This window comes from Heptranchias perlo, chromosome 22, assembly GCF_035084215.1.
Source record: "Heptranchias perlo isolate sHepPer1 chromosome 22, sHepPer1.hap1, whole genome shotgun sequence".
Taxonomy (NCBI): domain Eukaryota; kingdom Metazoa; phylum Chordata; class Chondrichthyes; order Hexanchiformes; family Hexanchidae; genus Heptranchias; species Heptranchias perlo.
The window spans coordinates 7,991,770-8,007,691 of NC_090346.1; the positions used below are offsets into that span (position 1 = coordinate 7,991,770).

At 43.4% G+C, this 15,922-nt stretch overlaps 1 protein-coding gene across 1 annotated transcript in view; it reads left to right on the plus strand.

Annotated features, from left to right (window-relative positions):
- Positions 1 to 2,524: 2,524 nt before the first annotated feature.
- Positions 2,525 to 15,922, plus strand: part of mmd2a (monocyte to macrophage differentiation-associated 2a) — an 87,301-nt gene continuing 73,903 nt past the window's right edge. Inside the window, exons 1-2 of the mRNA XM_068003665.1 lie at positions 2,525 to 2,625; positions 2,894 to 3,151. Of these exons, the coding sequence (XP_067859766.1) occupies positions 3,120 to 3,151 (32 nt within the window). The 5' untranslated portion in view covers positions 2,525 to 2,625; positions 2,894 to 3,119. The remainder of the gene's footprint in view (positions 2,626 to 2,893; positions 3,152 to 15,922) is intronic.

Sequence of the window (15,922 nt, forward strand, 5' to 3'; positions counted from 1 at the left end):
TTGTGAAAGGCACAAGTCTTTCTTTCTTTCTATTCTTCTATCTATTCCATTAATTGCAGATGTGGAACTTTGTCAAAATCCATGAATATATCAACAAAGCTCCCTCTGTCCACAATGTCAGTAAGTCTTGGGACATTTTCCTTTGTTATAGGTGCTATATAAATGCAAGTTGTTGTCTTCAATGAATTCTGGCAGGAACTCTTTCCTGAATCTGTGCCAATTGTCCTTTTCCCAGTACATCACTACATCTCTCGAAATTGTTTCAAGGGTTTCCCTTACAACGTTGTTGAAATGACTGGTCTATAATCTGCAGTTATGCTAACATAATGGGAGTCGTGTTAGCCACTTGCCAATCCTCAGGAATCTCTCCCATTGTTGATCTGTGATCTGCCGCCAGGAGGCGTGTGAGAGCAGCCCAGAGCAGGTCCCAGAGGAGGCCGCCATGCTGTCTTAGCCCTGCTTTGGTGTGTGGCATGGGAGACTTGAAAAGGAAGAAAAGAATTTTATGAAAATGTAATGATGTAATACATATTATGAATGACAGTTTCCTCAAAACTAATGTAAACCTGCTATAATGATGAATAGACCCTTCTATGAACAGAAAGACTAGGACAATCCCTTAAAATATAGCAAAAAAACCTAGAATTTTCCCAACTTGTAAAGAATTAAGGGCCGTAGCCTAATTACAGGGTTCAATTGTATTTATAAACTGTTCACGTTTCCCTGTCACTAATCACGATGTTATCTGACTCCTACAATTAGGCTACAGAGAGAATAATTCAAGAGAAAAATCTAAGCAATTTGTCATCGTCACATCGATCTGTGGATTAGGCTAGTGCCTAAATCACTCTGGTAGAACTTCTAGTTTTATAATGCATATAATATGGGCTTCAGTGGAAACAATAATCGGGAGAGATGTATAACAGGCTGCCGATTCGCTATCACCCGAAAAATGACCCCCAACCTCGCCTAGACTGCACTCGGGTGAAATTTCCTCATTTCTCCTCATCACCCCTCTGAGTCAGATTGGCGGTTCAATGTTGAGTTCGGAACTGTGCGGTGCTCTGTGCCCATTCCCACTTGGAACTAGATTGGAACTAGCCAAACTCATTTCACATAAAATCCTCATAGCCAATAGTCAAAGGAGACTTTCATCGCTTCAGTCTGGGCTGGATTCTAACCCAGGATCAAAAGGTGAAAGATCAGTGTCTAAAACAAATCAAAAAATGTTTCTAAAGTGATAATAATGAAATAATCCTGTCATTTCAAAAAATTAGAAAAGAGAAGGCTGAGGGGTGACCTGATAGAGATTTTTTAAGATTATGAAAGGGTTAGACGTACAGAAGATGTTTCCACTTGTGGGTGAGACCAAAACTAGGGGCCATAAATATAAGACAGTCACAAATAAATCCAATAGGGAAATCAGGAGAAACTTCTTTACCCAGAGAGCGGTGAGAATGTGGAACTCACTACCACAAGGGGTAGTTGAGATAAATAGCATAGATGCATTTAAGGGGAAGCTAGATAAACACATGAAGGAGAAAGGTATAGAAGGATATGCTGATAGGGTTAGATGAAGATGGGTGGGAGGAGCATAAACACCGGCATAGACGAGATGGGCCGAATGGCCTGTTTCTGTGCTGTACGTTCTATGTAATTTATAATATACCATGATACTGTACCTATTCGAAACGGTTTCCCAACTATTTGTTCCAGTCAAATGCAGTCTCCTGTGTCTGAGCATCCAAAGCCTGAGATTATTTTGGTTTCAGTACAAGTCTTGCACAGGGAATTAAATTGTTGATTTTTAAAAATGACAGCTTTTTCAACCTAATATTTCAGACACATGGTACAATAAAAATATGCAGCAGACTTTTATTAGAACTATCTGACAGGTTAGTGATGTTTGTGGTTCTTGGGTGATAGTTAAATCCTATCACTCAAATGTGCATTGGGAATATTACAGGACCTTGCCATGTTCCACTGCACTTATTATTAAAATTGAAAATGTTGGAACAATCCATAACATTTTGATTCAAAAGGTTATAACCCTCCATGATATTGCATATGAATTTTATCCGTGCATTTGAACGGAGTTACCAAGGAACTAGATATAATTTTGGTCTATGGACTATAATTCATATGAACTCTAATGACATTATTTAAGGAGAAACAAACATTTTTGAAGCCACCCTGATTGCAAGCGAAAAGAGACTCCAGACATCTAAACTGAAAAGGTAGATTCAATTGATTTGCCCGTCCTCCAGGCATTCCTCGCTTTAAATAGTGGCTTATATCTGATCTATTCTGTCCCCCCGCCGTTCTGTTTTTTTAAGTAGCTCTTATTTAAAGAGACCCATTTATAGCAAATACACAGGAAGAAATGATGTCCCCGGAGGGTTGTGATATATACAAGACTTCCGGATCAACATTAAATTGTGAAGAAATATGCTGATTTCTGCTGTGTTCAATTTCTCCTTTGAAACAAACAACGAAAAACATCTCTTGGAGGATGTAACAAAAAACAAACAGCGCGATTGGAGCCCATTGTGTCTGTAATTTCCCTGCAACATTCTCCGGAAAACTGTTGCATTTTTGTTATTGTTTTACTTTCAGTTGCAATTGGTAAGTGTATAAAATTCTGGGACATTTGCACGAAAATATATTGCAATTGAATGGATGCATTTTTTGGCCAGCTTTGCAATTTTGTAACTGACTGTCTTTGGTTACTTTTGATTTTTAAATCTTTAACCTTAACTTGACAGAAACACAGCGATTCAAGGTGTTGTCCATCTGGGGCAGTTGTCAATGCAACTGGGTCTCTGAATCAAAAATAAGGAGATGGCTATTTTTATCACAAGGATGGGATTTCTCAAACTATTGTAATTTACAGAGGCGAGGAATCGAATCCCCGGCGAGATGCCAGAGAGGGGTGAACTGGAGCTGGGAAGAAGAAACGGGAGGGTCTGAAGTCAGGAGCCGGGATTGAGCTCTCGAAAGTGGGCGCGATGGAGCTGAGAGTTCGCGTCCTCCTTCTCTGAGCAGGGATGCTGGAGCAGGCGAAAGCTTGCAGACACCACTGATGCTGCTCGGGTCGGCAAAGCCTTCCCACCTCAAAAATGCTGAATTTTCGGAAGACCAAGTTCGCAAGGTAAGGTTATTTGGAGTTAATTGTTAATTCAAAAATATATATACGCTCAGAATGCCAATTCCTCCGTCTACTCAGTACCTACTTAAATGTGATCCATTTTACAGTTCTACTTTATTTGAGAAATGCTATTTTAAAAGTACACAATCTATACCTTGACAAATGTGAAGATATTTATGTACCATTTCCTTAATAAAGCTAGAACATGTTTTCAACGTTATTTTTATAGAAAGAAAGAACTTGCCTTTATCTAGCACCTTCATGATGTCCCAAAGTGCTTTACTGTCAATGAAATACTTTTGAAGTGTAGTCACTGTTGTAATGCAAGAAACTGGGCAGTCAATTTGCGCACAGCAAGCTCCCACAAACAGCAATATGATAATGACCTGCTGTTTAGTGATGTTGTTTGAGGGATCAATATTGGCCAGGTCACTGGGGAGAACTCCCTTCCTCTTCTGAAATAGTGTCATGGGATCTTTTACATCCACCTGAGTGGGCAGATGGGGTCTCAGTTTAACATCTCATCTGAAAGAAGGCACCTCCGACAGTGCAGTATTCCCTCAGTACTGCACGGAGTGTCAGCCTGCACAGAAGTCTTTGGAGTGGGACCTGAACCCACAACCTTCTGACTCCACTGAAGTAGTGGAGAGTGCTACACACTGAATCCCGGCTGACATTGGAAGGATGAGATCAAATGGTTTTACATAGAATAACATTGAAATTATAACATGGAAACAGCCCAACCAGTCCATGTTGGTGTTTATCCCTAACATGAGCAGTAGTCCTAATCCCATGTGCCCACCTTTTCCCAAATCCCATTATCCCTCTTTCCTTTGACCACCGTATCCAACCTATTCTTAAATGCTGGCTTGCTCTCTGCTTCAATCACTAACTCTGGTAGTCTGCTGCATCCAAACCTATCTAGTTAGTCTAACTTGCCTTCCCTCTAGATTTGGGGAGATGCTTAACCTATGCACTGCACTTTACAGGTGTCCCCAACTGAGATCAAGAAACGTAGGGTAAATTTACCGCATTTTGCATTCCCAGCACAAACCGGGAACACATGTTGAAATATTCGACACGAAGGAAGGACCGTGCTCCCAATATGCAGCCTGCCTGATTTTCCATCCACTTAAAATAATGGATGGAAAATCTGCCACTGCATAATGAGCACATTGCTTTCTACGCTCAATATTCCAACACGTATTCTTAGCGTGAGCCACACTGCACCAGGAACACAAACGGTAAAATTACTCCTTTACCCTATGGAGCAGTTGTGTTATCAAGTTAATATAACTTTACATTCAGCCTTCCATAGAGGATAGTTTGTGTACTTGGGTATGCGTATTTGCTCATCAAGGTTAGAGGCACCAGCACTGTTGATTTGGAATGGTTTTCTGCTCTTGCACCAGTGCCAGAACGAAGCACTGCAAGGTCAGGGAGAGCAGGGTAAAGTTCCCAACATTCTGCCTCAACAGTGTGCCTCAAGCAAATTTGTATTTAAAGACAGCTTGAAGTTATTCGGTAGGTTCATAAGGGAGAATTTTGCTCCCCCCCACCCCGACTCCTCGCACAGCGGCAATGGTGCAGGCATGGGGCAGGAGTTAAGATGCCGTGGGGGATTGGTGCAGCGTTCCGTTCCCCCCCCCCCGCCCCCCCACTAGTTTAACTTGCCTGAATTCAGGCACGGGAAGGCCACCTGCCTCAGAGGAACGGGGGCCTAATCGCAGTGGCAAAGTCACGTCCCGTTGACGTCATCGGGACACGCACACCATTTTAACCGCAGGCCCGACTAATGCCTGCACAGTTTCCAACCCGCCAGGGAACGCTGGCGGCAGCCAGAATCCTGGCCGCAGGAGGCCCAAGTAAGTGCAATTTATTTTAATTTGTAAAATCTCCTAGCGGGCCAGCAGGAGGAAGGATCTTCTTCCTGGCCCCACAAAGATACGTTGAGCCTTCCCTGCCCTGGACTTTCCCCCATTCCTCCGGATTGTGGGCCTTCCAGCCCCCCTCCAATTACTTACTTACCTTGCCGGGGACCGTTTCCGTGGGTTCCCAGCAGTGGCCTGACCCCTCCCCCCCCCCCCTCCCCCCCCGCAACAAATTTTGATTCTTCCACGGCGGGTCAATGTCAGGGATTGTAAATGAGCACCCGGTTCAGGCCCATACCCCCAATTGCCGCCCCGAGTTAAAATCGGGGCTATAGATTCTACAGATGAAAGAGACAATTGTGAATGGTGAAAATCTGAACTAAAAATAGAAACTATTAGAGATGTACAGCAGGCCGATGTTTCTTGTGGGACTTTCATCACAACCTCATCACCCAGCATTAACTTACCATTCTCTTTCACGTGTTGATTAACCTGGTGTGCATTTCCAGCATTTTCTGTTTTTATTATAGCTTCTTGATCACAGAATCATAGAATCATAGAATGGTTACAGCACAGAAGGAGGCCATTCGGCCCATCGAGCCCGAGCCAGCTCTTTGTAAGAGCAATCCAGTTAGTCCCATTCCCCCATTCTTTCCCTGTAGCCCTGCAAGTCTTTTCCCTTCATGTATTTATCCAATTCTTTTTTGAAAGACACGATTGAATCTGCTTCCACCACCCTTTCAGGCAGTGCGTTCCAGATCATAACTACTCACTGCGCAAAAAAGTTTTTCCTCGTGTCGCCTTTGGTTCTTTTGCCAATCGCCTTAAATTTGTGCCTACTGGTTCTTGACATTTCTGCCAATGGGAAGAGTTTCCCTTTATTTACTTTATCTAAACCTTTCACGATTTTGAACACTTCTATCAAATCTCTTCTTAACCTTCTCTGCTCTAAGGAGAACAACCCCAGCTTCTCCAGTCTATCCACATAACTGAGGTCCCTCATCTCTGGAACCATTCTAGTAAATGTTTTCTGCACCCTCTCTAAGGCCTTCATATCCTCCCTAAAGTATGGTGCCCAGAATTGGACACAGTACTCCAAATGTGGCCGAATCAGTGCTTTATAAAGGTTCAACATAACTTCCTTGCTTTTGCACTCTATGCCTCTATTTATAAAGCCCAGGATCCCATATGCTTTTTTAACTGCTTCCTCAACCTGTCCTGCCACCTTCAAAGATTTGTGCACATATATCCCCAGGTCTCCCTGTTCCTCCACCCCCTTTAGAATTGTACCATTTAGTTTATTTTGCCTCTCCTCGTTCTTCCTGCCAAAATGTATCACTTGGCACTTCTCTGTGTTAAATTTCATCTGCCATGTGATCGCCCATTCCACCAGCCTGTTTATGTCCTCTTGAAGTCTATTAGTATCCTACTCACTGGTTACTACGCTTCCAAGTTTCGTGTCATCTGCAAATTTTTGAAATTATGCCCAGTACACCCAAGTCATTAATATATATCAACAAAAGCAGTGGTCCCAGTACTGACCCCTGTTGGATGTTCTGGATAACCGCACTGTGGGAGAACCTTCACCACACAGACTGCAACGGTTCAAGAAGGCGGCTCATCACCACCTTCTCAAGGGCAATTAGGGATGGGCAATAAATGCTGGCCTTGCCAGCGATGCCCACATCCCATGAACTAATAAAAAAAAATGCAGAAAATAACCCATAAGTATTTTTGGGAGACAAATGAACAAGGATAAGAGTTTGTCAGAGTTTGAAGTTGGGTGAAGATAAGATAGAAGGGTTATAGATTTTTCCAGTGCATAAACTATTCATATCCTGCTGCTATGCTGCAATACATGATTCTTCAACCATAGGAACATGAGGAACAGGAGTAGGCCGTTCAGCCCCTCGAGTTGTTCTACCATTCAGTTAGATTATGGCTGATCTGTACCTCAACCCCATTTATCCGCCTTTGCTCCATATCCTGGATTGTAATCCTCCAATCACTGGATTGGGGGTAATATTCTGGCATGGGTGGACGATTAGTTATCTAACAGGAAGCAGAGAGTTGGGATAAATGGTTCATTCTCGGACTGGCAACCAGTAGCCAGTGGTGCTCCGCAGGGGTCGGTGCTGGGTCCCCAACTCTTTACAATCTATATTAACGATTTGGAGGAGGGGACCGAGTGTAACATATCAAAGTTTGCAGATGATACAAAGATGGGAGGGAAAGTAGAGAATGAGGAAGACATAAAAAACCTACAGGGGGATATAGACAGGCTGGGTGAGTGGGCGGAGATTTGGCAGATGCAATACAATATTGGAAAATGTGAGGTTATGCACTTCGGCAGGAAAAATCAGAGAGCAAGTTATTATCTTAATGGCGAGAAACTGGAAAGTACTGCAGTACAAAGGGATCTGGGGTCCTAGTGCAAGAAAATCAAAAAGTTAGTATGCAGGTGCAGCAGGTGATCAAGAAGGCCAACGGAATGTTGGCTTTTATTGCTAGGGGGATAGAATATAAAAACAGGGAGGTATTGCTGCAGTTATATAAGGTATTGGTGAGACCGCACCTGGAATACTGCATACAGTTTTGGTGTCCATACTTAAGAAAAGACATACTTGCTCTCGAGGCAGTACAAAGAAGGTTCACTCGGTTAATCCCGGGGATGAGGGGACGGACGTATGAGGAGAGGTTGAGTAGATTGGGACTCTACTCATTGGAGTTCAGAAGAATGAGAGGCGATCTTATTGAAACATATAAGATTGTGAAGGGGCTTGATCGGGTGGATGCGGTAAGGATGTTCCCAAGGATGGGTGAAACTAGAACTAGGGGGCATAATCTTAGAATAAGGGGCTGCTCTTTCAAAACTGAGATGAGGAGAAACTTCTTCACTCAGAGGGTAGTAGGTCTGTGGAATTTGCTGCCCCAGGAAGCTGTGGAAGCTACATCATTAAATAAATTCAAAGCAGAAATAGACAGTTTCCTAGAAGTAAAGGGAATTAGGGGTTACGGGGAGCGAGCAGGAAATTGGACATGAATTTAGATTTAAGGTTAGGATCAGATCAGCCACGATCTTATTGAATGGCGGAGCAGGCTCGAGGGGCCGATTGACCTACTCCTGCTTCTATTTCTTATGTTCTTATGTTCTTATCCCTTGATACCCTTACCTAGGAACATAGGAATTGCTAGGCGAAAAACAACCAAGGTCCATCTAGTTTGCCTTCTACCATGCTGGTAATCGCATGATACAATGGTAATAGAGTTGTTGACTAATCATAGTAATCAATCACCATCAATTAGTCTACAACAGACCCACTCATGAGGCAAGGAAAACCCCAGTGGTGGAGAGCTTAGGGAACCATAGGTCCAAAGTCATCTGTTCCTCCCAAGCCTGTTACACTTACCACATTTCATGTCTCAAATTACTCATATACTGCATCCCAAAATATTATTTTCTGAAAGAAATCTATCTAATTTGCATTTGAATGAATCAATACTAACTGCTTCCACTGCCTCCCTCGGGAGCCTGTTCCATAGATTTACCACTCGTTCACTGTTTCCGCAGATTAGATTTGAATTTACCCCTGTTCAAGCTCAGGCCGTGTCCTCTGGTTCTACTATTCTGAACAAAGTGAAACAGCTTGTCATGGTCTAAATAACCTAGTCCCTTTAGAATCCTAAAAGCAGCAATATATTTATATGATTACACATATATTTATCATTTTTATACAATGTAGATTTTGTTTAAAAGTAGTCATATATTATGCATTTTATAGTGCTGTCAGTTCCATTTATAGTTATATATTGTAACTGCCCGAAACAGAGCAGATGCACATATAAACTACACTATGCAAGAGGCACACATTTATTTCCTTATCGGCCTGCAATGATCATTCGAACATTTTACTTATCTACTCAATTTTTAAAATAATTTTTACCCATAATGAACAAATGACCAATCATTTATGTTTGGGTTCAGCTACCCATCGATCCACTTGGAATGTACAAAGTCCTGAAGCAATTGAAAAGACTTTAATTGATAAAGGAGTGGGGGGAGGGGGGTAATTTTCAACTGACCGCTAGAGCAATAAAGTGACACGGGGTGGGTGGGGGGTGAGGGTAGGATGCCCGTTATAGAGATCAATGGAAAGGACAATACAGTGGTTTCCATACCGGGTGCCAGACCCACAGCGCCAGTTTTATGCTCCATCAGTAAGTTCAAAATCTACCCCATGATATCTGCAATCTCTGACAGACTCATCAATCACACTTACAAAAAAATTGAAAGAAAGCCCACCTGCAGCCTGAAGAACACTCAAAGTCTCACCTTGCATAGTGTTTATAACAATAATTAGATATGGCCTTAAAGGGACGCAGCTTCATCTGAACAGCAGTATAATATATTACGCACTACATGGTACAACTCTCCTGGCCTTATAAGACTGTGTATCATCCCATTTCTTCCAAGCTAGGCCATGGGAGATCCAGTAGTTTCAAAACATTTTGCACCTCGTAAGTGTCCATCACACACCAGATGACACGTTTCAAAGTGTCGAACTTTGTTACAGAGACAAAACAATCTAAAAACAACAATCGACCTTGAGCCGGAAAGTTACATATTGTTACAACTGCACAGTTTATAAATAGCTACAATTGCCTGGATGAGTCTATCAAGAGCAGCAGCCTTAAAGAGACAGGTCAGTTTAGCAACTAAACATCACAACCATAATCCAGACCCCAGACTACCCATGAGCAATGCCATGGAAGAACGCTGTTTCCTAACTCTGTTTATTATAGTTGGCATTTAGCACATGTTGACGTTGTCAGAAGTAAAATATAATTGCGTATGATTCGACAATGACAAAAACTTCAACTATATAGCGCCTATACAGTGGTGATGGGTGAGTGAGACTTGGTGTGGGATAGGATACGGGCAGCAGAACTTTGAACGAGCTGAAGTTTATGGAGGATGGACGATGGGAAGCCGACCAGGAGAGCATTGGAGTAATCAAGTCTGAAGGTGACAAAAGCATGGATGAGGATTTCAGCAGCAGATGGGCTGATGCAGTGGCATAAGAACATAAGAAATAGGAGCAGGAATAGGCCATACAGCCCCTCGAGCCTGCTCCACCATTCAATAAGATCATGGCTGATCTTCGACCTCAACTCCACTTTCCTGCCTGATCCCCATATCCCTTAATTCCCCTAAAGTCCAAAAATCTATCAATCTCAGCCTTCAATATACTCAATGACTCAGCATCCACAGCCCTCTGGGGTAGAGAATTCCAAAGATTCACAACCCTCTGAGTGAAGAAATTCCTCCTCATCTCAGTCTTAAATGGCCGACCCGTTATCCTGATACTATGCCCTCTAGTTCTAAACTCTCCAGCCAGGGGAAACAACCTATCAGCCTCTACCCTGTCAAGCCTCCTCAGAATCTTGTATGTTTCAATGAGCTCACCTTGCATTCTTCTAAACTCCAGAGAATATAGGCCCATTCTATTCAACCTCTCCTCACAGGACAATCCTCTCATCCCAGGAATGAAACTAGTGAACTTTCGTTGCACCGCCTCCAAGGCAAGTATATCCTTCCTTAGATAAGGAGACCAAAACTGTACACTGTACTCCAGGTGAGGTCTCACCAAAGCCCTGTACAATTGTAGTAAGACTTTCTTACTCTTGTACTCCAAACCCCTTGCAATAAAGGCCAGCATGCCATTTGCTTTCCTAATTGCCTGCTGTACCTGCATGTTAACTTTTTGTGTTTCTTGCACCAGGACACCCAAGTTTCTCTGGACACCAACACTTCATAGTTTCTCACCATTTAAAAAATATTGTTTTTTTATTCTTCCTACCAAAGTGAATAACCTCACATTTCCCCACATTATAGTCCATCTGCCACCTTCTTGCCCACCCACTTAACCTGTCTATATCACTTTGCAGACTCTTTGTGTCTTCCTCAATGCTTACTTTCTCACCTAGCTTTGTATCGTCAGCAAACTTGGATACTTTACACTCGGTCCCTTCATCCAAGTCATTAATACAGATTGTAAATAGCTGAGGCCCAAGCACTGATCCTTGCAGCACTCCACTAGTTATAGCCTGCCAACTTGAAAATGACCCGTTTATCCCTACTCTCTGTTTTCTGTCCTTTAACCAATCCTCTATCCATGCTAATATGTTACCCCCAACCCCATGAGCCCTTGTCTTGCATAACAACCTTTTATGTGGCACCTTATCGAATGCCTTTTGAAAATCTAAATATACTATATCCATTGTTTCCCCTTTATCTACCCTGCTAGTTACATCCTCAAAAGACTCTAATAAATTTGTCACACATGATTTCCCTTTCATAAAACCATGTTGACTCTACCTAATCATATCATGATTTTCTAGATGCCGTTACCACTTCCTTAATAATGGATTCCAGCATTTTCCTGACGACTGATGTCAGGCTGACTGGCCTGTAATTCCCTGTTTTCTCTCTCTCTCTTTTCTTGACTAGCGACCTTCCAATCTGCTGGGACCGTTCTAGAATCTAGGGAATTTTGGAAGATCACAACCAATTCATCCACTATGTCTGTAGCCACCTCTTTTAGAACCCTTGGCTATAGGGGATTTATCGGACCTGGATTTATTGGTGGCAGAATCAGGCAATGTTATGGAGGTGGAAGTAGGTGATCTTTGTGATGATGAGGATATGGGGTCGACAGTTCAACTTGCGGTCAAATCGGACGCCGAGGTTGCAAATAGTTTGATTCAACCCGAGGCAATGGCCAGGGAAGGGGGTGGAATTGGGGGCAATGGTATGGAGCTTGTGGCAGGGGCTGAAGACAATGGCTTCTTCCCAATGTTTGACTGGAGGAAATTATGGCTTATCCAGTATTGGATGTTGGACAAGCAGTCGAGCATACAGAGGCAGTAGAAGGGTCTGTATTGGTTGTGGAGAGGTAGAGCTGGGTGTCATCAGCATAAATGTGGAAGCTGACCCTATGTCTTCGAATTATCTCACCGAGGGGCAACATGTAGATGAGGAAGAGGAGGGGGCCATAAGAAGATCTTTGGAGGGCTCCAGAGATAAGGGGCAGGAAGAGAAGACATTACTGGAGAAGCTCTGGCTACGATCGGGTTGGTAAGAGCGGAACCAAGTGAGGTCAGTCCCACTGAGCTGGTCAACAGAGGAGAGGTGTTGGCATAATTGACCATGTCAAAGGCTACAGAGGGGATGAGGAGGGTGAGGAGGGATAGTGCACCACGGCCACAGTCATTTGTGACTTTGATTGGGTCCATTTCACTGCAGGAGAGGAAACCTTATTGGATAGATTCGAACAATGTTGCAGGAAAGATGAGCACAGATGTGGGAGGTGACATGACGTTCAAGGACTTTGAGAGGAAAGGGAGGTTGGAGTTGGAGTGGTAGCTAGCAAGGACAGAGGGGTCACAGCGGGTTTTTTGAAGGGGTTGTGGTTATGGCGGCAGTCTTGAAGGGAGGGGGACAGTACCTTTTGAGAGCGAACCATTTACAGTATCAGCAAGCATGGGGGCCAGATGGTCAGGTTGGGTGGTCCAGTTTAGTGGAAATGGGGTTAAGGGAACAGGAATTGAGTTTTGTGGACAAGATGAGCTCAGAGAGAGTATAAGGGGAGATAGGACAGAAACTAGAGAAAATTGCGGTTCAGGGCTAGGGCAGGGGTTAGCCTTGGGGGATGTTTGGCTTGGTGGGCAAGGAGAAGGAGGGGAAGTGGCAGAGGCAGCTGAATGGAAGGTCTTGTTGTTGGGGGCAGGGGAGAGGGGTATAATGAGACGGTAGATAGTGGAGAAAAGAAGCTGTAGATTATCTTGGCTCTTCAGGATGATTCTGGAGCAGTGAGAGGTTCAATGCTCAGACAGGAGCCACAAACGACAAATTGTTTTATATTAAGGAAAGTTTTTGAGATCTGTGTCTTCCCGTTGTGTAGGCGATTGTCTCACTATCTGGTTGAATAATGATATTATGCTAAGCAGCTCATCACTGTGACTCTGTTTACATGAAGTGAGTAATGCTTATTTCTTTGTTGACTAGTTCGAACCCTCACAGGAAAATCAGATAAACTGTTATGACAGCCCATGCTTACATATAGCAGATGTTTCATCCATTGGTTTGTGGCACCAAGGATTTAGAAGCAGCGGGTGCTCCTGGGAGAGGTATATTTTACTCCTGTCATGAATTTGAATGAAATGTCGATATGTGTGTATGAAACAGGAAAGCCTGTTTTTAAACTTGCGCCAATGTTTTTTTGCTGACATTGGTGACTGGATTAAAATGTGCCATCTGGGGTGGAAACAGAGCCAGAACACGTACCAATTAATGTCTGCTGTTGGTTGGCTCATTTAGAATCTGTTTTCTGTGGTTTGGCAATTGTTACTGGACTAATAATCCAGAGAACGTGAGTTCAAATCCCACCATGACCGTTTAAGAATTTGAATTCAGTCAAAAAAAATCTGGAAATAAAAAGCTGGAATCAGTACGAAAGTGACCATGAAGCTACCGGATTGTCGTAAAAACCCAACTGGTTCCACTAATGTCCTTTAGGGAAGGAAACCTGCTGCCCTTACCTAGCCTGGCCTATATGTGACTCCAGTACCACACCAACGTGGTTGACTCTTAACTGCCCTCTGAAGTGGCCTAGCAAGCCACTCAGTTGTATCAAACCGCTGGACTGCAGCGTTTCAAGAAGGTAGCCCACCACCTCCTTCTCAGGTCAATCATGGATGGACAATAAATGCTGGCCTTGCCAGCGACACCCAATGTTTTCTATAGGCAATATTAAATTACTAGTTTATTGAAAATTTTTCCAAAAAATCTTTTCCCCTGATTTTTTTTCCTGTCTTTTCCTCAAGTTACAGTTGTAAAGATATTGCCCTTCCTCCAATTCATTGCCTGATTTTCCCATGCTTCATGTGTGAGCCTAGGTGGGCATTCAACCAGGAGACACCACAGCCAAGCCTGATGTGAAACCCACACATGCACTTTCCGGCAGTTAGTCTAAACTGGATTTGAACCCAAACCCAGGACCTGCTGAATCACTGTGCAATAGGGTTGCCAACCCTCCAGGGTTGTCCTGGAGTCTCCAGGAATCTGGACACTGCTGCGAGCAGCACCTGGGAAAAAAAATCATAAGGTCATTAAAAAGAATTGTGTGGGTTTTTTTTTTCATTTTCTTTGAACACTTTCATTTACTAGTTATAAAAATATTGGAGATGGCGGAGAAAGGTGGTTAGAGGTGGGAGTCATGTGATAAAACCTCCAGGAATACGTTCAATCAGAGTTGGCAACCCCACCATGTGCACTTGCCTGTACAACTGTACCAACCCCAGCCATCAGTATAGCTCATACTTGAAGTCTACAAGATAAATGGGAACCTTCATTACACCCTCGATGATCATGAACCTGATCTTGGAAACTTGGAGATCAGCACAGTTTAAACCAAAGGCTTTTTGTCCCTTTTCCGATCAAAACAGATACGTAAAACCCACACAGTTTATGTGGACTCACTGCAGACCCTCCAAATCTCTTGTGACTAATTTGCTCATTAGCTAATTTTCTGGCACTCGCTCATAGTTAGCAACCCGTGCAGTAGCGTGGGCTGAACAATTTACCAGCTGCACATCACTGGAGAATTAGGCAAAATAGGACTGACATTTCACCTAAATTAGTAATTTAATTGGAAGACAGACCCAGCTGCTACAGAACGTTCTTTCCAGTCTTTTGCTGTTTTTGAAGGCTCAGAACGTATTTGTTCCTGTGAGTTAAATTAATAACAGGAGCCTTGGTTTCTCATATACTCCTTTCATATCAAGAGATATGGAGCTAAGGCGGATAAACGGAGTTGAGGTACAGATCAGTTATGATGTAATTGAATGGCGGAACAGGCTCGAGGGGCTGAATGGCCTACTCCTGCACCTAATGTTCCTAATACCAGAAATCTATAGTTGAGATGATAGTTAAAGCAGCTGAGTCAACCAGTTACAATAACTAAAAGAACACACAAGGTAGTTGATAAAGTGAGTTGAGGGAATGGGTTAACTTAAGTGATAAATAGGCAACAAAATCTGCTCCACAACAACAGCTTGCATTTATATAGCGCCTTGCGTTTATATAGAAATATGTCCCAAAGTGCTTCAAAGAGGCCTAATCAAAAAAAATAGGCACTGAGCCAAAGAAAGAGAAATTAGGAAGGTGACCAAAAGCCTGGTGGGAGAGGTGGGTTTTAAGACGGGTCTTAAAGGAGGAGAGGGAGGTGGAGAAGCAGAGGGGTTCAGGGGGGCAATTCCAGAGCTTGGGTCCAAGCATCTGAAGGCAAGGCCATCAAAGGTGGGGTGAGGTGGGGGTTGGACAAGAGTTTGGAGTCAGAGGAAGATAGGGGGAGGGGCAGCTTCATAGGGGATGGAGGAAGTTAGAGGTAGGGAGGGGATGCCATGAAAAGATTTAGGCAGAAGGATGAAATTTATGAATTTGAGGGCTTAGAGTATCTGCTTGATTTCCGCCCAGATATCAGCGTAATCCGGGCGGAATCGACTGAAATAGCGCAAAAGAGCGTAGAAGTGAGTTATGCCCGTAACCATATATGCTCGAGTTGCCGCGATCTTTTACGCTGGTTCAAAGTTCAATTCATCCGAAGTAGTCCCTGTCCGCAAAACTGGCCACACCCCCAGGTCGGCATGGCAAGTTTCCGTTGATTCCGCCCGTTCGGGGGGTGTTCATCACATTGCGCTCAGAATTTCGGGTGCACAGGCACCCGTGGTCACATTAATCCATCGTTAATGACCTGCAGCTGCATGACCAGCAGTCAATTGATGCCTCACTCAGGTCTGTTTCTCATACTGATGCTACAATTACTTTGAATTACTTTAAATT